Source organism: Oryzias melastigma, linkage group LG13, assembly GCF_002922805.2.
Source record: "Oryzias melastigma strain HK-1 linkage group LG13, ASM292280v2, whole genome shotgun sequence".
In the NCBI taxonomy this organism is placed as follows: domain Eukaryota; kingdom Metazoa; phylum Chordata; class Actinopteri; order Beloniformes; family Adrianichthyidae; genus Oryzias; species Oryzias melastigma.
The window spans coordinates 25,651,060-25,673,290 of NC_050524.1; the positions used below are offsets into that span (position 1 = coordinate 25,651,060).

The window sequence follows — 22,231 nt, forward strand, 5'->3', positions numbered from 1 at the left end:
GGCTATCAGCTTCAGTGTTTTCAGCTATCAATTTCAGCATCTTCAGCTTACAGCATTCACACTATCATTATCACAGATAATGCCATAAATATAGTTTCTAGTTAGCTTAAAGCTAATTCTGGTTAAGATGTGTGTTTTACATCCAGTTTGCGTATGAACCGATTAGTCGACTAATCAGAAAAATAATCATTGGTTAGTAAACTGTTACAATAATTGTTTGTGGCAGCACTACTGCACAGCATGCTGGGGTTCAGTTGTTTCTGATCCTTCTGCTAACCAGACCACTGTCTTTCCTGCAGCACGAGGACTCGTCCAATCCCAGCAGCAGCAGCCGCTCAGAGCTGGCTTACCTGGAGGAGGAGAGGGTCTGCGTTCTGGCCCGAATAGATGAGCTGAAGACCCGGCTGACTGAGCTGGAGCAGCAGCTCCAGGAGTCCAAACAAGAGGTAAGTGAAGATGAAGAGATGTGGTTTGAAGATTCCAGACTGAGACAGGAGAAGTGTTGTGCTAATGTGGCAGACTCCCTTCCACATTTTCTGCTCTGACGCACAGTGAATTTGTCCAAAAATGTGTTCATAATCCTGACACTCTTGCCACATGTGGGCGGAGCTACTGTCCAAAGCTCATGGAAACATTGATTGATCCGAGTATCTTATATACAGTCATGGATGGAAGACACAGAGGATGTTGACAGATCATGTAGTCATGTCTCCAAGTCTGGGTTCATGAGGTCATACAGCAGTTCTTCCGGTACGGTGAGGTGCACCATCTACTGCGTCTGAATGACGGATGCTTTCAGCGGTACTTCAGTGACTCGGTGGAACTGACCAAACTCAGATTGTAGCTGTTTTATCTGGTGAATCCAGACATGGCGACGAGGCTGAGGACATCTGGGTTTGTTTATTAAACTCTCCCTCCAATGAAAATCATGTTTTTTATGTTTTTAACATGTATGTGTGGCATTTTTCTTACGGAAGAGAAAAAATATAATAATAAATCATTTCGTGTTTGCATTTCTGAGTATTTCTCCTTTTAAGTCGCCGGCACTCAAAGGGCCTGAGAAAAACTCTGTTTGAATTTCTGAGACTTTCTTACATCACGATAGCTGGCCCGGATGCAGCTGTAGAGGCCAGAGAAGAGAAGATAACATCCCACTACTGTGCTGTAGAGAACTGTAATTCAGTGAAAGGCCAAACTGATGTTAGCTTTCATTATTTCCCAAAGAATCTGCTCTGAGGAAAACATGGATTGGATCTATTGGTCACAGCAACGTCAATAATTATTTGAATGTTTTGCCGAAAAAGAATAATTTTTCAACGTATTTATTCTTGAGGAAGGATGCAGTACACAGTGCAGAGCCCGCACTTTCACCGGTAGGTTTTATTTTAGACTGATGTTTTTGTACGTATTTATATGTGACGAGCAGAAAAAAAGTGATTGAAGATCATGTCGGCTCCACGTCAGACGTGCAGTGAAGCCGCGCGTTATTGCATTGACCGCTCGTATTTTAATTGCATCCAAGACGGGATTTTTTCAAGTGTGCCTCACGTCTTTAAGTAGAAACTGAACGTAAAATCCCATTAGCTGTCACAAATCAGCTGTCCACGTTTGATCCAACCCACGGAGGAGCAGCGAGGAGCAGCACCAGCACCACTGCTTTACAGCAGCTCCGCTCAAGATCCACCGGGTGGTTTAACCGGACCGGAACCGTTCTCCTGAACGTAACCCTTCGTCTGCATCTGAAAACGTCAGAACTGCTGCACACATTACAAAAAGGAGACAATGAGACCCTTTCTGTATTCTGGCATTTCATTAGATTTCTAGTTCAAGTGAATTCAACAATCAGCATGCTAGCATGAAATCAGTTCTGAGCTCCAGCTAGTGCTGCTGCTGCAGTGCAGCTAAATGATCATGTTTTATTCTTATTTTTATTTTTTCATGGGCTTATCAAAGTGTGTATCTCACTAGCATGTCTGGGGGTTACGGGGCGGGGTTACAAAGCTCATTACCATAAGCCACGCCCCCACACAGGGATTTTTGGAAACAAGGGCTTCAGATCAACAGGAAAAATGGCTTTTTAAGACATTTAGGATGTGGATTTTTCGTTAAAAACTTCACAGTCCTAATTAAAACCCCACTGGAAACGTTTAAAGAAAATTAAAAAAATTGTTATGGGGGACTTTAAATCTTTAAATCTTAGTAAATACCAAAATTGTCCAAAAACTAGCAGAATGACAATTTTTAAAACTTTAAAACTGAAATTTTTTAACATAATTATGAATAATAAAATGGCAGGAATATTATTCCAGAACAACTAAATTTAAACCTTAAATAAGATTCAATATTCTTGGCAAAAGTTAGAAATAAGCACAAGATAACATTGGGTCATTAATAACAATAAAATAAAATTACTCGGAGGGCCGGATCCGGCCCCCGGGCCTCAACTTTGACACATGTGCTCTAGACCATCAAACGCAAATCTTCATCGACGTCTGTGTGTTCTTTCTACTACTATTGGGTTCCAGGCAGAGATGGAGCGTGCCTTGCTCCAGGGTGAGCGGCAGGCCGAGCTTGACCAGATGGAGGCGGAGACCGACATCATAAGTCAGTTACAGATAAAGCTGGATGAGCTGGAGGGTGCCATCCAGAGAGAGAAGGACAAGGTAAAGCCACCGTAGTGGGTATGAATGGTGATGATGGGAGAACTCGTTCTGGGGCTGTTTCTGGTTCAGAAAAAGCCCCACGCTGACCGGAGTCAGGATTTGATGGGAGGCCTGACGTGGTCTCTGCCATGCGATGTGTGTAGATTTAAATGTTTGTCTCGGTCTTGAGTGTGGGGGTGTAATGTGTCTCCATTCAGGAAAGGGCCAAAGTTGAGGCGGAGCGTCGGGCCCTGCAGAGGCTCCAGGAGGGCTACGCCGAGCTGAAGAACCAGCTCCACAACTGTCCAGAGTCCCTGAGGGAGCAGCTGCAGGAACAGCTCAAGAGGGTGGGTGTTCAGTCACAAACACACTCCCATCCACCTGCTAGACTTCATTTGGGTTCTGTGGGTCAGGTGGATCTTCAGTCCGTGCTTTATGAGCTTCTTCTGTGGTGGCTTTAGTTGTAGTAAATCAGGATCGATCCTATTCCACCTTTAGGAGAAGACAGATTTGAAAAACAAACAAAAATGTTATTATGTTTTTAGCTTTCTTTAAAAATCCAACATGTTCATGAAGAAACATCTGGACTATTACCGGTACTGTCCTCAAACAGGACTGGATTATCAGCAAACACCCCCTAACCCCTGACTACTAAAAAACTATATAGTGCCATGGATTTTAAAGGTAATCCGGACACGATGCTCACTACTTGTCTTTAGTTTTCTAAACATCAAATATAACGTCATCGATTTGACAAAGTGAATATCAAATCAATACTAACATTTCACTGTGTTTATTTATGACTCCACTGTGTTCTGATGGGGAAAATGTGGATGTTTATTCAAAAATTACATTTAAAGAAGTTTTTTTTTGTTCAAAATTGTTTGACCGCAATGCATTGTGGTCTATATTCACTAATCTAGTGAGCATCGATGCACACTGGTTTTTCACAAAGACTTGTGGGAAATTTCGAGTTCACTCGATTTTGGAATTAGTAGATTCGGACAGCACTAGAAAACGGTGAGCGCACTATATAGTGACACAACCCATGACTCTCAATCACTCTATGTGTGGGTGGAACTCATTGACTGTATATGAGAACTGGACTGAGTGACTCCTGTTCCAGAAACAGGAAGAACCTGCTTGCTCCAAGAAGCCAGAATCCCATAGACTTCCACAGAGAAATCTGTGTGGTTCTGTTTGTCCCCTGATCCTGACCTGATACCTTTTTTTTTATTTTGGGTAATCCTTAATTTGTTTTTTTTTATACTGATGAATCAGATGGCTCAAAAAGACATGGTGCCCGCTGGCCACTGTGTCCAACAATCCAAATGTTTGATTGACAGATTCTCCTGCGCCTGTTTTCAGTGGTAGGGGTGTAGACCCAACTAGCTCACTCCTGATTGGTAAGAATGGTTACCATAGAAACAATGACTCAGACCCTCTCGGACCAATCACTGCTTACTGACATCGTCTGGTTCTAACATATCAGCATCCATTTTGCCAAAAGATGACGAATGATTTGATTTTATTTCAATGATGCTGGAAGAGCAACCTTTTCTGTAAGTGACGTCACACTGACTCACTCCAGTTCTCTTATACAGTCAATGGATGAACTGTGTTTGAGGTGGATTCTGTAACTCTGAGACAGAGTGGCTGTGGCTCTCAGGTGTTTGTGCGTCTCTGTGTCGCCTTTGGACCGTTGCGTTTGGAGTGTAACCCGCCCCACTGTGCTGCTCCGTCAGGATGGAGAGCTGCTGGAGGCAGGAACCAAGAAGTTTGAGGACCTGGAGTTCCAGCAGCTGGAGAGGGAGAGCAGCCTGGAGGAGGAGCGGGAAACCATCAGTCAACAGCTGCTTCAGGAGCGAGCAGAGTACCAGAGGGGCGTGGCCAAACGGAAGGTGAGCAGACTCCGCCCTTTTAGGAAAAAGCTGGAGATAATGTAACACAAATAAACTTGGTGGCTTTACCTTTCTTCTGTTGATGGTGGTGTATATATAAAATATATATATATATATATATATATCTATATATATCTATATATATATATATATATATATATATATATATATATATCTATATATATAGATATAGATATATATTTGGGTCGTGCAAGAATGTTTTTTGTAAAATGTCATAAGAGTATAAATATATATATAATAAAAGGCTGGATATATTGTTATATTATATTTAATAATTATATATAATAAAATCATATATCTGAGTTTTTATATTATAATATAATAATATATATATTATGAAAGCTCACATATATTATTTTATTATGTTTAATAATTAGGACAATTAATAAATCATAAATGATGCCTTAATACTTATTAACACCCTCAGGCGTGTAATAAAATTATGTTTAAATAAATTTTACTTTTTTTTACATTCTGTGATTTGGATTTTTAAAAATTAAAGAGATAACATGGCATTTATTTGTCGTTTTAGGACAAAAGAGGTCTTTTGTTTTCATAAATGAGGCGGAGAACGAACATCAGTCTAACAGCTGTAATGCAGACCAGCGCTCCTGCTATGTTGGGCGGGGGGGCGTCTGCTGTTAGAAATCCAACATCGGGGAAACCGATCATTATTTCATTCTGGGATGGGGACTGACATGAATTTTCCACAATAACAAGCACCGGCGTTATCTAAAAATTACAGAAACTCTGCGGTTCTCCACGAAGTCCCGCCCACCGACGTCGCGGGAGGTTAACAGATCAGAGTGGACAGACACGCCCCCACCTGTGTAGATTCCAGAGCTGACCTGAAATCCAGCTGGATCAAATTTCTTTCCTCCAAAAAATGTTTTATTATTTTCCACCAACACAATAAAGAAAATATATGAGAAAAAAGAAATAAAATCTGTGAAAATTTCAAAATAGACCGTAGTGAGAAATTCTTATTTTTTGGGCTGACTGGTGCGACTTTTGCCTGGATTTTTATTCAAAAACATGTTTACTCTGTTGACAAATTCATTCTTGTTGTTTTTATGAAATTACACCTAAACATTTCATTCTATGTTGTAAACACAGTTTGTTAAACATTTTTAAGGTTTCCACAGCAAAATGAATCTCATTTTTCCAGATGGAATTTTTTGTTTTTATGTGATTTTATGTCTAGTGTGTGAATACCACATGGAGAAATGACAAACTAAAGCTAGTACATAGGAGAAATTGTGTTGATTAAAATGATACCAAATAAGCAAACAGGTTGTCTTTCAAATGAAAATACAGAAGTAAATTCAAAAGTAGACAAAATCTAAGTTTTAGACCCTTAAAAGGTTAAAAATAAACGTTCTGAATGTATGATTTTGCATATGGTTTCATATTATGACTATTTGCAAATAAGTGACTGGTAAATACTTTAACTAAAAAAAGATTGAATTACGATTAATTTTTTCCAACTTTGCAATTAATTAGTATTTTGGAGAGTGGTGTGCTAGCTTCCACATTCGACGTGAGACAGTAGATGTGGTTCTAGCGCTGGGATGCAGGAGCTGACGGTCTGCTGTCTCTGCAGGAGAGGGTGTCGGCTCTGCAGAAGCAGGCCGAGCAGCTGGGCCTGCAGGCGTCTCAGGAGCGCGAGCGGCTAGCCAAAGACCGGACGCTCACGCTGCAGATGCTGCAGAAGGTCTGCACTCACCCCAAAAGCTTTCCTCGGGGAGAAGTTCTGCTTCTGAGATGTGTGTTCTGCAGGAGAAGGACAGGCTGACGGCAATGGAGAGGAGCTACAGCAGTCTGTCTGGAGGAAAGAGCTTCTCCAGGTCCTCCTCCGCCTTAAGGGAGGTGAGTGAAGCTGCCTCCTCTCTGGAACTGACCAGCTAGTTTACCGACTAACCCCCTGACCTCTGCAGGTTTACACTGAAGCTTTAGTGTTGGCATTCTTTCAACTATCGTAGCTCTTCCAGTGTTTTCGCGGTCAATGGAAGAGTTAAAGAGTTACAGTATGAAAAAGAGTGTGTTAAAAGGTTCAAATATTATCTCTGTTCAGAAGCCCCGCCTTTCTCAGCTCCACCCCCTGTTCAGACCTTTAGGGTGTATATTTCCTAAATTTATAAAACATGCTCATTTCTCCTCATCTCCCTTATCAAACAGGAGACTCCGCCTTCTAAACAATTCTCTGTAATGAACTACAAATGTCAGAGAAGGATACAAACAGAGTATTTCCTTTGTGCAGACATGTAAACGTGTGATCCTGCACGTTATAAACCTCCATCTGAAAGGTTAGAAACCTTAAGTCACGTGTCAAATACCTGAATATTTCAGGTACATGCTAGCTCTTTTGACTAATGTAGACTTTTTTTGTAAGATTTTATAGGCTGTTTTGGAGTTAGGCTAATATTTACACACTAGCTGTTGTGACACATTTTGGCTTCTTCATTTCTTTAGAATATTTTGAAATTTAGCCATGTTTTTCCACTGCATGCTAGTTGTTTTGGATAAGTTTTTTATTTTTTTATTTTTTGGGGGGGGTCTAATTTGGCACTTGGCTAATATTTTAGCTGGCTACCAATTTCCTCATCTTCAGCTATCAGCTTCAGTGCTTTTAGCTTTCACTTTCAGTTTTGATTGTGAGCCCAGTGTGATTGAGTTTGACACTCCTGCAATAAGTCATCTGACTTAAGGTCTGATTGGAGTCTGGCTTTAAGCCTTGTTGCCATGACAGCAAGCCCAAGTGTTTGTTGCCATAAAATCTTTAGCTGGTCTTTACCTGTCATTGTTAAAGCTTTGGATTTAGTTAAATCGAAAACTTTGGGAGAAGGATCTGATCTCAGGTAATCTAGTCTGCTCCAGATCTGTGACTGTGTTTGCTTCTTCTTACCTCCTCCTCCTCCTCCTCCTCCTCCTCCTCCTCCTCCTCCTCCTCTTCTCTATGAAGGAGTATGTGACGATGGGCCAGCTCAGTCAGATGTTTGGGATGCCAAAAGTGGAGTCGTCCCCCACTTCCCCCACCTGCCAGCCCCTGCGGCCAGCAGGTGGCCCCGCCCCTTCCTTCCTCCTCTCTGCAGGCTCCTCCCCTTCTCTGTTCATGGAGGTGTGTGCTGTGTCCTCCTGCTTCTCCTCATTTGAGCTTTTCTTTGGGCTGCGGACCAAACAGAGGATCAAAATCAAGGCTCCATTAGGGAGCAGATGAAGCACCTGAACTCTGAACCTGACTCTTTAATCTGCTCCTCTTCACTGTTTCCTCCCTTTGCTCATCTCCTCTCTGCTCCTCTCTGGGCTCCTCAGAGCCGCTCTGAGTCCAGCCATCCTCACCTGGCTAAATTGGACTTTGAGCTGTGGTACCAAGAGATGGTGACGGCCCCCAGCCGCCCTTGTCCCCGCCCTCGGATGGGCTGCCGGCCCACGCTGCAGGTAGACCCTCCTCCTCCTCCTCCTCCTCCTCCTGCTCTGTCCTCCTTTCTGGGATCTCCTCTGCGATGCTCGGGATCAGGAGCTCCTCAGAATGAACTGTGAGAGGGATTCACATCATGTCCTTCTGCCCCTCCCCCAAACAGGTGTTTCGCTCGAAGTTGGACAGCGACCCCGGCCCCTCTCCCCCTCTATCCGGCTCCTCGTCTCCTCTGCAGCACGGAGCTGCAACACTGGGGAGAAACTCCAGCTCCAAGGTACGCAAGCTTTGATTGGTGGCGTGGGGCGGGGTTTGATATTTCTCTGATGTGCGCCCTGCGTGACTCTACAGAGCCCCCTGCTGGCTGTCGGCAGCACCGGAAGTCTGCCCAGAAACCTGGCCGCCACCCTGCAGGACATCGAGAACAAGAGGCAGCTGGCTCTGCAGCAGAAAGGTATGCGAACAGAACCAGAGCCGGCTCTAGGAATGACCGGTTCCCTCTGACCCACACAGCTTAGCTTCTGTGGGTCAAGTATGGAGGAGGAGGAATCATGGTCTGGGCTTTATAAGCTCCTCTGACCCTCAGATGAGTAAGGTTTGGCTCTGATTGGGTTTTACTCAGTTCTGGTGCCAAAACGGTTCTTTGGTTTTGGTTCCCAATTAGTGCCAATTTCTGTACTTCAGTAATAAAAAATAATGCCTACATCTTCCCAAATCAGCAAGGAAGAAACCTCAGGGATCCCCACATGAGGAAGAGATCCTCTCCCAGGACAGACAGGCGATACCAGGACTGTTAGCTTATCTAACTCTACATGATTGAATAGTGTAGCAGATGGGCTTCATCCAGATGTGCTGGGGGACAGCTGGGGATGTGAGACGTGCCAGAGGCGAGGTCCACTGCCAAGAACAGGAGCACCGACGAGCCTCCTGGAAACTGAAGTGTCTCCCGCTCTCCCTGGAGGGGAGTGGGAAAGAAGGAACAACATATGAATCACACTGCACCAACAGAGGCATGCAGAACTAATATTGAGAAATAAATAATAAAGAATAGAGGAGAAGTAGATGAAAATAGAGGACAGAACCCCACTGCACCATACTTTGCCCAGCTTCTAACTTCTAGCAGCCTTCTATGATTATGTAGAGAATCTACATATTTTTAGCTTATCAAGCACAAATTGGAGAAATATGTAAATGATATACTATAAATTCAGCTTACAGCATTCACACTAGCATTAGTCATGGTTGTTTGTGAAGTTCTGGTTCTTCAGAGAGGAGCAGCAGCATCCAGCATTGGTCCATTCTCCTTCAGAACCTCTTTTCGGGTCTGGTCCCCAGAGGTTCCCACTGTGTCTGAGCGGACAGCAGTTCTCTGTTCAAACGGCCCAAACTGTGGGCTCAGACTGGAATTTGTTGGACTTTCTCTGTAAATAAGAGCAGCTGAGCTGATCAGGCTCTTCCTGAAGTTCTGGTCCAGACCTGGTCTGACCCGTCTTTGTGTTCTTCATCATCAGAACTGCAGAGCTGCGGGTCCAGCGTAGCAGGGGGGGACTCTGCAGGTACAGCAGCTCATCTCCTTCACTCTTCATGTCTGAGGTTCTGCTGCTGACCCTCTTAGGTTCTGCTTTCCTCTGAAAGGAGGAGAGCTGCTCCTCCTCTTCCTCTCGGTGACGGTCCTACAGCTTCAGGGTTCTGCTTCTGCTGCCGGTGGCTTGCTGGTCTCCATGTTTGCTCCACTTCTGTCCCTAAACCAGGTCCTCTCCTGACCCCCCCCACAGGTCAGCAGGTGATTGAGGAGCAGCGCCGCCGACTCGCCGAGCTCAAACAGCGGGCGGCCGCCGAGGCTCAGTGTCAGTGGGAGGCGCTCCACGGCTCGCAGCCCCACCTGGCCCCCGTCCCTTTGCTGACCTACAGCCCCGCCCCCATGCTCCATCACTCCATCCTGCACCACCAGCCACCACCAGCAGGGGGCGAGCAGCCGTACGACACGCTGAGCCTGGAGAGTTCCGACAGCATGGACACCAGCATCTCCACCGGCAACAACTCTGCCTGCTCTCCTGACATGTGCACGTGAGTGTGGCGTGTGCACATGAGTGTGGCGTGTGCACGTGAGTGTGGCGTGTGCACATGAGTGTGGCGTGTGCACGTGAGTGTGGCGAGGTTCAGGGACGAGTACTGAAAAATGCAAATACTTTTCTTATTTATTACAAAACTATTCTCTGATCATCTTTTGAACTATTTTCAAAGCATTTGCTGTTGTCTTTTAATTATGATGATTCTGTTTTTAGCAAAAAAAAAAAAAAAACTATCATTTTCCAGGACATTGTTTCTGCAGGAGTTCATTAGAAATTCACCTCTGAGTTATGGTGGGGATTATTCCCCCCCTTCTCTTCTCTGTTGCTGAGAGCTTTTTGTTTACATGCTCTACTGCTAGCTTACAGCTCTTCACACCCAATCAGACATTTGTGGTACAAAAAAAATAGTACGAAATATCAGAGCTTTTCAGTCGTACAGTTTAGATCCAGATTCCAGCTCAGACGAATAAAACAAAGATGTTCGTGGATCTATTTGTCTGCAAGTGGATGTATCAGGATGGAGGCCCAGTGTATTTTCTACATCGTAAATAGACTTTTTTTAAACACCAAGAATAAGAATAAAGAAATACTCACAAAAGCCATTTGGAGCTTAATTATTTTAATTTTTATCTTCCATTATCAGAAAAAAAAGCCTCAAACAAATTTTCTTTGGGGTGGGTCTTTAAACTACATTGACTCTTTTACGTTTTAGGATTGTGGAAACATGTCATTCTCATTCCCAGAGTAATAGACCCTTTTCAAGTGACGTCACACAAACGGCGATTGTGTAGAGTGACTTCCGGTTGTACATTAATATTATATCTATGGTTTAGAACGGCAAAGCTGACAGCTGAACGCTGTTTAATGCAAACCACTTAATCTAGTCAATTGTACTGTAAATTAGTACAATATTTATTTATAAATGTCCTTCCTGGTTGTATTTCCCTCTCAGATCAGATGTCAGTATTCCTCCTGCAGAATGCTCCACAGCTGCTTCCCCAAAATCCTCTGGATGATATTAAACCAGTCGTGGATTATTTCTCTCTACAACCCGGTCATAGTTAGATGAAGGTTACAGGAACTTCATTGAATTCTGCTGGTTTGATTATGAAGGTCATTCAGATTTTCTTCTTCTAATTGATGCTAATGCTAACGCTAGCTTTCCACGACAGGGATGAGACGTAGATCTGCAGAAGATCTTTTCTGTCCAGTTAAAGTTGATTACATTTCTGAGTTCACAAAATTTACTAATAACTGTTGTTATTATCTGATGAAGCTCGTCTTTACTGTTGCTCATATCTTTGTCTGATCCTGCAGATAATAAAGGGAAACAAGAATCAAAATCATTTGAAATCATCAAAAAAATCCTATTAAAAGCATTCCTATTTTTATAATTACCCCTTAAAATACCCCAAAAAACAACCAATACCTCTGATTACAAGAAATAAATTTATCCTTGGGTGCAGTTAAAACACACGCGACCAACAGGCAGCGATGATCATCTTGGCTGTGTCTATTAAATGTGTCCAGCATGAATTCCCATCAGTTTCTGTTCTCGATCGAACTTAAAACACGTGTGAATAACATCAAGTAAAATACTGTAGAACCTGTTAGAATAATATCTGCTCAAATCAAAGCTTTATATTTTCAATGAAACCTCAAACATTAAAGGATTATTCTCCTTAGTGTTTAGATTTGTGGACAGTGTAAGACAGGAAATGAAAATACAGTTCAGCAGGACATTCATAAAATAAATATTGTACATTTTTCTGTTGAAATTTGTAAGATTATCTTTTATTGTTTATATTAAGGGCTGCACGGTGGCGCAGTGGTTAGCGCTCTTGCCTCACAGCGAGAAGGCCCCGGTTCGACTCCCGGCTGGGACCTTTCTGTGTGGAGTTTGCATGTTCTCCCCGTGCATGCGTGGGTTTTCACCGGGGACTCCGGCTTCCTCCCACCGTCCAAAAACATGCTTCATAGGTTCATTGGTGACTCTAAAATTGTCCCTAGGTGTGAATGTGAGAGTGAATGTGTGTGTGATTGAGGCCCTGAGACAGACTGGCGACCTGTCCAGGGTGAACCCCGCCTTCGCCCATCAGCAGCCGGGTTAGGCTCCAGCACCCCCGCGACCCAGAAAGGGACAAAGCGGTCTGGAAGATGGATGGATGGATGGATGGATGTTTATATTAAATTGTGTCCAACAGCGTTCAGCTCTCAGCTTTGCTGTTCTAAATGTGAACACCAGAAGTAACTATTCACTTTTGTCTGACGTCACCGTGAAAAGGGTCCACTAGAGTAAATCTGACAGTGCCTATTGTAGACTGTGATATTGAAGAGTTCTTCATGACTGATATTTCTCAGCCTCATATTCAGGATCAGATGACAGGAAGCGTCTTCATGATGAATGAGCCTCACAGTCAGCTGCTGCCGTCTGCCTCTGAACGCTGCATTCAGGGGCAGATCGTCATTTTCCGGCCTGGGCAGTGATGAAATAAAGCAGTCACTGGGAGGGGATCAATCCCAGTCTGAGTGAGCCGGGGGCGGCAGCGTGAGGCAACCGCCACTCCAGGGTTATCCTGTTGGACTGTGATCCTCTCGGACGGCTTTCGATTGACGCCGCGTTTGTCTGCAGAGTCGCTGGCGTGGAGGGGCTGAAGATTGAAGAGATGGAGCAGATGCTGAAGGAGGCGCAGCTGGAAAAAGCCAGACTTATCGAGTGCCGGGTAAGACGGATGAACGGGAGGACGCTCATCCATAACTCTGATCAGGTTATTGTGTGATGGTGCTGTGATGGAGGAGTACATTAAAGAGGATCAGATCAAACTCCTGCAGGTTTTGTGCTCCTTTTCTCTGTAGAGGGTCTTTATTAATGCATCTGTGGAGCCTTGCAAAGCGCTGCTCCTGCATGAACGTGCTTCTGCATGGAGAGATGAGGGCCTGAGCAGGTCTGCTGGCTGATCGTTACGCTCCACACGAGCAGGAGACGATCGACGTTTGCGGCGGAGGCGCAGAGAGGCGTGTGCATAAATGTATGGATGTGAAAAGAGGCCACGGATCAAAAACATACTCAATGAAGGCGATCCTCCCCCAGGAGCGGGAGAGCCTGGCTCGCCGTCAGATGCTGGAGGAGGAGAGGAGGAGGCGGGAGGAGGCTGAGAAGAGACTGCAGGACGAGGCTTTCCACCGCCAGCGACTTGTGGAGAAGGAGGTTAAGCTGAGGGCCAAGAACTTCTCTCAGGTTTGAAATATGGCGCTGGACAGTAGATCCAACACACTCCTTTATCTGGGCTCACATACAGTGGCTCAGTCCAGACGGCAGTTGTTCTGCTGGTCTCCCTAGTCTAAACCAGGAGTCCCCAAACCTTTTTTTTATGAGTTCCACACAACAGAAAAAGTGCATCAATCACAGCTTAAACATAAAAAATGACAGTTTTCCAGAAATCCAAATTTAAAATAATTCATTTCTGTAATCTTCATAGAAAACTAAACATTTAAGAAATTAGACATACATCATTACCTGCAATAATGCTAGTGGGAATGCTGTAAGCTGAATTTGACCGCTAAGGATGCTAGTGCTGATAGCTGAAGACACTGAAGCTGATAGCTAGCTAAAATATTAGCTGAATGCCAAATTAGCCTAAAAAACTGGTAAAATATCTAATTCTGCCAAAACAGCTAGCATAAGGCTAAAATATTAGTTAAACTCCAAATTAGCCTAAAAAACTGAAAAAGCCTAAAATAGCCAAAACAGCTAGCATGTATCTGAAATATTCGCTAAATGCCAAGTTAGCATAAAAAACTGGCAAAACTTGTAATTTATTAAAAAAATTACATTTAAAGAAATGTTTTTTTTCACAAAAATCTGTCAACTGCAATGCATTTTGGTCTATATTTGCTAATGTAGTGAGCATCAATGCACGCTAGTTTTTTGCAAAGACTTCTGGGACATTTCTAGTGGACTCGATTTTGGATTAGTAGATTCGGACAGACTAGAAAATGCTGAATGCACTTCCTAATGTCTAGTGAAGGAATTGGGACATAGCAGAAGAGTTCTCCAAAACAAACTGGACTACTTTTGCAACCCGGTCCTGGCATGGTCCACGTGTTCATGTCCTGGACAAAGCAGTCACTGAAGACAAGCCAAACTCTTGCTCAAATGCCATCTGATGTATAGTATTTTCCACACTGTGAGGTACAGAAACAAGCCCTCTTTTGTTTTGTTTTGTTTTTTTCCAAAAAAGAACTGTTTGCCATTTGATCCATTCTGCAACAAACAAGTTAGTGGCGGACTTAGCCTTTTGGGGGCGTAGGCAAGAAATATAAAGGGGTCCTCTGTAGAAGTTGCATATATCTTTTTTTTTTTATCTTTTCTTCGGTTAAAACATCAAATAACTGCGTCATTGGTCCACTAGTGGACAGAATCAATGTCAAGAACCCAAATGTTTTGATAAGCTTTTAAAAACTGAAATCATTTAAAAGTACCATATGGTAGACATCACAACCTGTGCTGAAACTAAACAGGAAACATGAAAATAAAGATGAAATGATTACGATTATGATTGAATATATAAATTGCATTTAGGGAACAGGCTAGTGGACACATCTGTTTTATTATAAGTAGGCTATAGGTTACATGATAGCAGGTGAGGCATTGCTTTACCTGCCTCTCCTTACTGGTTGAAACATATTTCAATAAGAAACTAGATCTATAGCACTACTGCAATAATGCAAGTGTGAATGCTGGAAGCTGAATGTGGTTGCTGAAGATGTGAGTTAATAACTGAAAATACTGAAACTGAAATATTAGCCAAATGCTGAAATAGCCAAGAAAACTGGAAAAATGTCTGTTTTTGCTAAAATAGATACCATAATGCTAAAATATTAGCTAAACTCCAAGTTAGCCCAAAGAACTTAGAAAAGTCAAACTTTGCCAAAACAGTTAGCATAATGCTAAAATATTAGCCTTACTCCAAATTTGCCTAAAGAATTTAGAAAAGTCATTGTTTTCCAAAACAGCTAGCATAAAGCTTTATATTTGACATAAGTTCAAAAATAGATATTCATTGACGGAGCGGCCGTAGTGCGGGAAATCTGCTAGAAGAAATGTTACAAGCCCCTCAGTTTTCTGGAGAAGCTTCATTCTTAGCCCCACCCCCATTCCTCACACCGCTGTTCTCTCCGTGCAGGCCCGTCCCATGACCCGCTACCTGCCCATCCGCAAGGAGGAGTTCGACCTGCGCTCGCACGTGGAGTCGTCGGGCCACAGCGTGGAGATGTGCTACCACGTCATCATCACCGAGAAGATGTGCAAGGGCTACCTGGTGAAGATGGGGGGCAAAATCAAGTCCTGGAAGAAACGCTGGTTCGTGTTTGACCGCCTCAAGAGGACCTTCTCTTACTACATGGGTACGAGTCTGTTCTGTGGCTAGAGAGTGGATCCCATCACTAAAAACTCTCATATAACCTCGATCTAATGGCTGTAATTTAGTCTGAAACAAATATTGTGAATGTGGTTTAGTCCTTTTAAAAAACTGTGGTGTGGTGTTCTCTTTCTGGATGAAGTTTCATTTGTAATAAAGATTTAGGACGTGTTTTCATCTGTAGAATGAATGCTGGAGGGGTTTTATCTGTATTAATGATTGTGGGTGGGGCTTAATCTGTAATACAGATTGTGGGAGGGGTGTTATTTTTAGTACAGATTGTGGGTGGGGTTTCATCTTGTGGGTGTGGTTTCATTTGAAGTCAAGGTTGTGGGTGTGGTTTCATTTGTAGTCAAGGTTGTGGGTGTGGTTTCATCTGTAATACTGATTGTGGGTGTGGTTTCATCTTGTGGGTGTGGTTTTATTTGTAGTACAGATTGTGGGTGTGGTCTTAATGGTAGTACAGATTGTGGGCGTGGTTTCATCTTGTGGGTGTGGCTTCACTTGTGGGTGTGGTCTTAATCATAGTACAGATTGTGGGTGTGGTTTCATATGTAGTAAAACTTGTGGGTGTGGTTTTATTTGTAGTACAGATTGTGGGTGTGGTCTTAATTTTAGTACAGATTGTGGGTGTGGTTTCATCATGTAGGTGTGTTTTTTTTGTAGTACAGATTGTGGGTGTGGTCTCATACTGGAGGGGGTGGAGACAGTGGTTCCATGCGTGACACCAAAGAAGCCCTCCTGAAAAGTCTCATCGGGGTAAATCTGAGCTGCGTTCTGTCAGCGTTTCGGCTGAGCGTGGACGTTTCTCTTCAGTGACACGGGAAGCTTCGGGGTGGGATGGGGGGTTCGTCTGGGGTTGGTGCTGGGTTTCATCAGGCGAGCGGCAGCACGGCTGTAAATTGGCGTGAAGCAGCCTGTGAAGTGGGGGCCGCCGTGCTGCATGACATCGGTGCAGACTGGGAGCAGCGGCGTGCGCGGCGCTGTAATTTGATTCTGGGCCCGGAGCCCTCCGCTCACTGGGCCTTTGAAGTCCTCAGAAGGTGGAGCTCAGATGCTTAAAGAGCACCTTGTTTAAAGGCGAGGAGGCGTGCTGCCCCCTCTCCCTGGCAGACGGGCACACTCTTTGAGGCGCTGATTGAGATGCGCTCGCCGCCTCTCCTGACCTTGAACACTCAGAGCAGCTAATTGCTGCTAATCTGGGGATGCAGGTGCAGATGTGCGAGCTCGTTAGCAGATAACGGCCGCGCATTATAAAGAAGACTTGTTCCTCGAAATGAGCCGCTGCGCTTCCACCTCCTGCTCTTAAGTTGGCAGCTGGAGTGTTTGTGCCTGCAGGCAGAAAGGCTGCGAGTTCCCCACCGGTTCCCCGCTGCAGTTCTGCAGAGAATGATGAAACAACGCGCAACCATGAACCAGAGCCGCGCAACCACCAGTCTGACACCGCCACAGAAGTGCTGCGCTCGTCTTTTTCCATTCTCATCTGCCGCCTGGATGAAAGTCTGTCAGGATTTCAGGATGTGGCGGTATCTGACCTGAACACGTGGCTCTGTCCCCACAGACAAACACGAGACCAAGCTGAAAGGGGTCATCTACTTCCAGGCCATCGAGGAGGTCTACTACGACCACCTGCGCAGCGCCACCAAGGTAACCCCCCCTCACCGTCACTCCAGCTCTCTGTCAACACGTCTGTGGTTAGGGAGGGAGGTCATCGCGACAGCTGACCCTGTCAGGATGCCTTCACCAACCAAAACACCTGACAACAGCAGATACAGGCTGCAGCTCGAGGCTCCAGCGTAACACAGATCCACCAAAGGAGGAGCTGTGGTGGAGGACCTGAAAACAAACTCTCAGCCGAGCAGCAGGCGGTGTGTGTTACAGTCCATGTGGACCTTCACTGCAGGACGGAATCCTTTGACCACACTTTGTAAATAAAGTACGGCCGGGAAACGATTTTTTTTTTTTCCTTTTTTTTTAGTTACAGTATTTGCCAGCCACTTATCTACAAATAATCACAATATGAAATCACACAATTTTACTCAGAACATTTATTTTTAACCCTTTGGGACCAGGGTCTAAAACTCTGTTTTTGTCTACTTTTGAATTTTCTGTATTTTCATTTTAAAGACTACCTGATTGCTTATTTGGTATCATTTTAATCATTACAACCACTCCTATGTGACACTACCTTTATTAAAACCTTTATAACAATTTTATTCATTTTGCCGTGGAAACCCCCAAAATGTTTTTACAACATAGAATGAAAGTTTTAGGTGTAAAACAAGAATAAAATTTGTCAACAAACTAATCAACATATTTTTGAATGAAACTACAAATAATCCAGGCTAAAGTCACACCAGACAGCCCAAAAAAGAAGAATTTCTCGCTGCTGTCTATTTGACATTTTCTGTTTTTTTTTTCAACTTTTTATTTTTTTTCATCATAAATTTTCTTTATTATGTTTGTGAAAAATTATAAAACACATTTTTTAGAGAATTTTGATCCAGCTGGATTCCAGGTCAGCTCAGCTGGAATCTACACAGGTGGGGGCGTGTCTGTCCATTCTGATCTGTTCACCTCCCGCGATGTCAGTGGGCGGGGCTTTCGCAGAGAACCGCAGAGTTTCCTCAATTTTTAGACAACACCGGTGCTTGTTATTGTGGAAAATTCATGTCGGTCCCCATCCCAAAATAGAATGTTGGTCGGTTTCCTCTTAACAGTAGACAGCTCCGTTTGGCTCCGCCCCCCCATAGCGGTTTCACTGCTGCTGCTGCTGCATTACAGCCGGTGACGTTCGTTCTCCACCTTATTTATTAAAGTAAAAGATAAAATATCTCTTTAATTCAATAAAATCTCAATCACAGAACGTACAAAAAAGTTTCTTTTAAAATATTTGTATTACACTGATCTCATAGCTGCAAAGGAGGACGCCTGAGGACGATTAATAAATATTTACAAATTAATTATGTTCTGTTAATTGCGCGCATTAACACGTCCATATTCACAGCCCTAAAATAAAGGTTCTTTTTTCTTTTCTGAACAAACTGTTTTTGTAATCAGATATTAAATGATTTCTAGCTCAGCCTAAAGACCCATTCTGATAAAAAAAATGTGTTTTGGTGTTTATAATATGTTCTTATAATAATAATGGATTAGATTTATCTGCGCTTTTCCAGACGCTCAAAGCGCTTACATTGTGTATCCATTATTCATTCACACCTCATTCATACTTGGTGACGGTAAGCTACTACTGTAGCCACAGCTGCCCTGGGGCAGGCTGACAGAGGCGTGGCTGCCAGTACGCGCCTACGGCCCCTCTGACCATCACCGGAACATTCATACGCATTCACACACCAGTGGAGCCACACTGGAGGCAAGTTGGGTTAAGTGCCTTGCCCAAGGACACAACGACACTTGGCTGGCGGGAGCCGGAATCGAACCGCCTATCCTTCGATCATTGGCTGACCCGCTCTACCGCCTGAGCCACTGCCGCCCTCTTGGAGCATTTATCTGATGATGGAGGACATATATAAAGAAAAATAAGATTAAACTGCATTTCTGAGTATTTCTTTATTCAAATTGTGGTGAATCAGGAGCCAAAGAAAAAATGTTGTTTGGAAAAACTTTTAGATGCGTAAGTGCTCACACACCGGCCACATCGGCGCGCATTTAAACGGAGACTTTCAGGAAACGTGCTCACACCGGAATTCCTGGCTTCTCTGTCTGGAACTTGCTTTGCTACGCGTTCTATTGCACAGAAATAAATCCATGAACTTCTTTGTTTTCCTTGTCTGAACTTTGGATCAAAACTCTGCGACTGGATGGTGATTATTTATGTTGCACTGCTAGCGTTAGCTTGAGGTTGTGCAGGGCTGTAAGCTAGTGGGAGAGAGTAAACCACAGGTGTCCAAAGTCAGTCCTCGAGGACCGAGGTGTCCAAAGTCAGTCCTTGAGGACCGAGCTCCTGCTGGTTTTCCAGAAACCTTATCTGCTGTTGATTACCTGATCAGGCGTGTTCAGTAGCTTCAATGGCAGGTTGGTTGGAAAACATGTAGGACACACCTGGTGTAAACAGATGGATGATAGGAAGTGGGGGAGGGGCTACAGTCCACCCCACCACTCAGAGGTGAATTTCTGATGAACTTCTGCCACTCTGCAGATACTACGTCCTAGAAAATGACAGAAGTTTGTATATTTCAGCTAAAAACAGCAGGATCATAATTAAAAGACGACTGGGAACGTTTTGAGATCAAAAGATGAAATAAAAAAAACTATGTATAGTGATATAGTGCAAATGCCTTACAGTCACATTCACACACTGATAGCGAACACTGGTGCCACTTTATAACAGAAGATTAATGTAGGGTTCAGTGTCTTCCACACATGCACTGACTAGGTGGGAACCGAGCCTGTGACCTTTCAGTCAGAGGTTGGCCGCTCTACCTCTGCACCAGCAGATTACAAGGATTCCTCATCCTAACTGCAACATGGAACAGAACTGCTTCATTTCCCTCTCAAAAAGATTCTGTGACTTTATTTGAGCGCCAGCTGTCACTGTTCTAGGACCACTGTTGGTCTAAAGCCTCATTTGATGTCTTCTTAAAAAAGACTCTTTGTGTCGTTTTCTGTTCGTGTTTCAGTTCATCCTCCTCCTCCAGAATCAGAACGTTTTCATCTCATGATTTGTTCCAAATCCAGCTTTCCCAGGACTCTTTGCTGCTTGATCCTTACTGCAGGGGGCGCTTTTATTCCAGTATCCTGCCAACCAGAAACCCTAATAAATGAACAATCACTGATGGGCTCTTCAGACTTTAATCCCTTCCAGCAGGAATGAACCTCTCTGGTTCCTCAGAACCACTCGCTGACTCCTCCTTCTGTTCCGCAGAGTCCGAATCCGTCTCTGACGTTCTGCGTGAAGACCCACGACCGCCTGTACTACATGGTGGCGCCGTCGGCAGAGGCCATGAGGATCTGGATGGACGTGATCGTCACAGGGGCGGAGGGCTACACGCAGTTCATGAACTGAAGCGGCGGCGAGCACGCCGGACTGAAGGGACCCCCACCCCCTGTACAGAACCAAATGTTAACTGTCGGACCTCACAGAGCCTTTCTATGTTGCCAAAAGGAGATCTTGTCCTGTTTTCTATTTTTTTTGTTTCTGGATTTTGTACCTTGACAGAGAAAATGCCAAAACGAGTCTATGCCATGTTTGGTCCTGACCGTCATCAGCGCCGGCTTAGAAGATCCACACGCTTCAGGGTCAAACCTGACCGTAGAACGCATCACTCCGTCATGAACCATAGCTCCTCCCTCCTGAGCGTCAGGAGGGCCGGAGGTTTGAGGACAGAACCTGTGAAGGGGTTTTTTTAAAGGTGACCTTAAAAACTATCCCGCAATCGTACCAGTACCAGACCGAAGATCTCTTAAAGGACGCGGGGAGGGGCAACATCATCAGTGGGAGGACTTCCAATACCAGCTTGAAGAACCTTAATGAGAAGTGCAGAACGGAGATCCCCCCCATAAGCCCCCACTCAGATTCTCCCTAAACCTGCACCTCACTGGGTCACGAGCCTTAAATGAAGCCTCATCCAGAGTGTGTTACCTTTGTGATGCAGCAGGAATGTGAAGGTCCACGGCAGGTTTGGAGTGACCTGAGCTTCAGGCGGAGCCTTTATGTTACTCACTTACTTCCTTTTTATGGTTCACCTACAGCAGGGGTCCCCAAACTACGGCCCGCGGGCTGGATCCGGCCCACCGCCACATTTGGCCATGCCCCTAAGCAACATCAGAGACGCGGGATTTTTTTATTCCCCCAATCTGGCTTTGTGATTGTTTGCTAGCACTGCTAGCAAAATGGTGTTTTCCTAAAAGTGTTTTTGGTTTGCAAAACAGTGTTTGGCTAACAGAAACACTGTTAGCATCAATCGTAAACAGAAATGCTAACAGAAACACTGTTAGCATCAATCGTAAACAGAAATGCTAACAGAAACACTGTTAGCATCAATCGCAGACAGTACTATCAGAAAACTCTTTTTCTGTTAGCCTAACTGTCCCTGGCCCCACATCAGTGTAGTAAAAAGTTATGTAACGCTCACAAGAAAAAGTTTGGGGACCTCTGACCTACAGTGTTACTGAGCGATCATTAGTCCCGCCCCCTCACATGTGACCATGAAACTGTGGTTTGTTGTAGACAAGTGTTGGAGCACAAGTAATGGTTGTTTATCCCCCACCCCACTGATGTGCTGCTTCTGTGTTGAGTTCAGGCACACAGAACTGCTGATGCTTGTCCTTGTCTGTGATGACACACACCACCAGCAGGTGGCAGCACAGCTTCTTTGTTGTAGCTGCAGCTGACAGAGTTCCAACATAGGAGGCCATCAAAGCTCTTCATTTCTGCGTGCTGGCCCAACTAGAAACACAACAGTTGTCACATTTAAGCTGATGTAAATCACAGAACAATGTTTAAGAGTTTCTAAATCCTGTAATTCTGTGTAAATTGTGGAAATAAATGTCCAGATTTGACTTTTCATTGAATCCTGCTGCCTGTATTTCCAAGTGGCTTAAACATTGTCACGGCCTTCCAGTTCTTTGCCAGTCCTTCTGTCCTGTTGGTTTTCTCTTTCGACCAGCTGATTGACAGGAGAAACTGACGTGGATAGAAGAGGAAGAAGAAGCGCCGCTGAAGCTGACTAGTTAAAAAATAAACTCATCAACCTTAACCCCTGGTCCTTCAATGGGTATGCCGTCCCGTTTTCTGAGT

At 44.2% G+C, this 22,231-nt stretch overlaps 1 protein-coding gene across 6 annotated transcripts in view; it reads left to right on the forward strand.

The window, feature by feature from the left end:
* phldb1b (pleckstrin homology-like domain, family B, member 1b) overlaps window positions 1-22,000 on the forward strand; it is a gene marked incomplete at its 5' end in the record, with an annotated part of 66,731 nt that extends 44,731 nt beyond the window's left edge. The window contains 17 exon segments of one of the 6 annotated variants that reach the window (XM_024257970.1): window positions 300-446; window positions 2,526-2,663; window positions 2,861-2,989; window positions 4,388-4,543; window positions 6,168-6,278; window positions 6,344-6,433; window positions 7,527-7,682; window positions 7,877-8,002; window positions 8,146-8,256; window positions 8,331-8,433; window positions 9,491-9,535; window positions 9,755-10,046; window positions 12,684-12,774; window positions 13,143-13,289; window positions 15,238-15,457; window positions 17,033-17,118; window positions 20,357-22,000. In XM_024257970.1, coding sequence (XP_024113738.1) covers window positions 300-446; window positions 2,526-2,663; window positions 2,861-2,989; window positions 4,388-4,543; window positions 6,168-6,278; window positions 6,344-6,433; window positions 7,527-7,682; window positions 7,877-8,002; window positions 8,146-8,256; window positions 8,331-8,433; window positions 9,491-9,535; window positions 9,755-10,046; window positions 12,684-12,774; window positions 13,143-13,289; window positions 15,238-15,457; window positions 17,033-17,118; window positions 20,357-20,497 — 2,289 coding nt within the window. 6 annotated transcript variants of the gene reach the window in all.
* Between the last annotated feature and the right edge of the window lie 231 nt (window positions 22,001-22,231).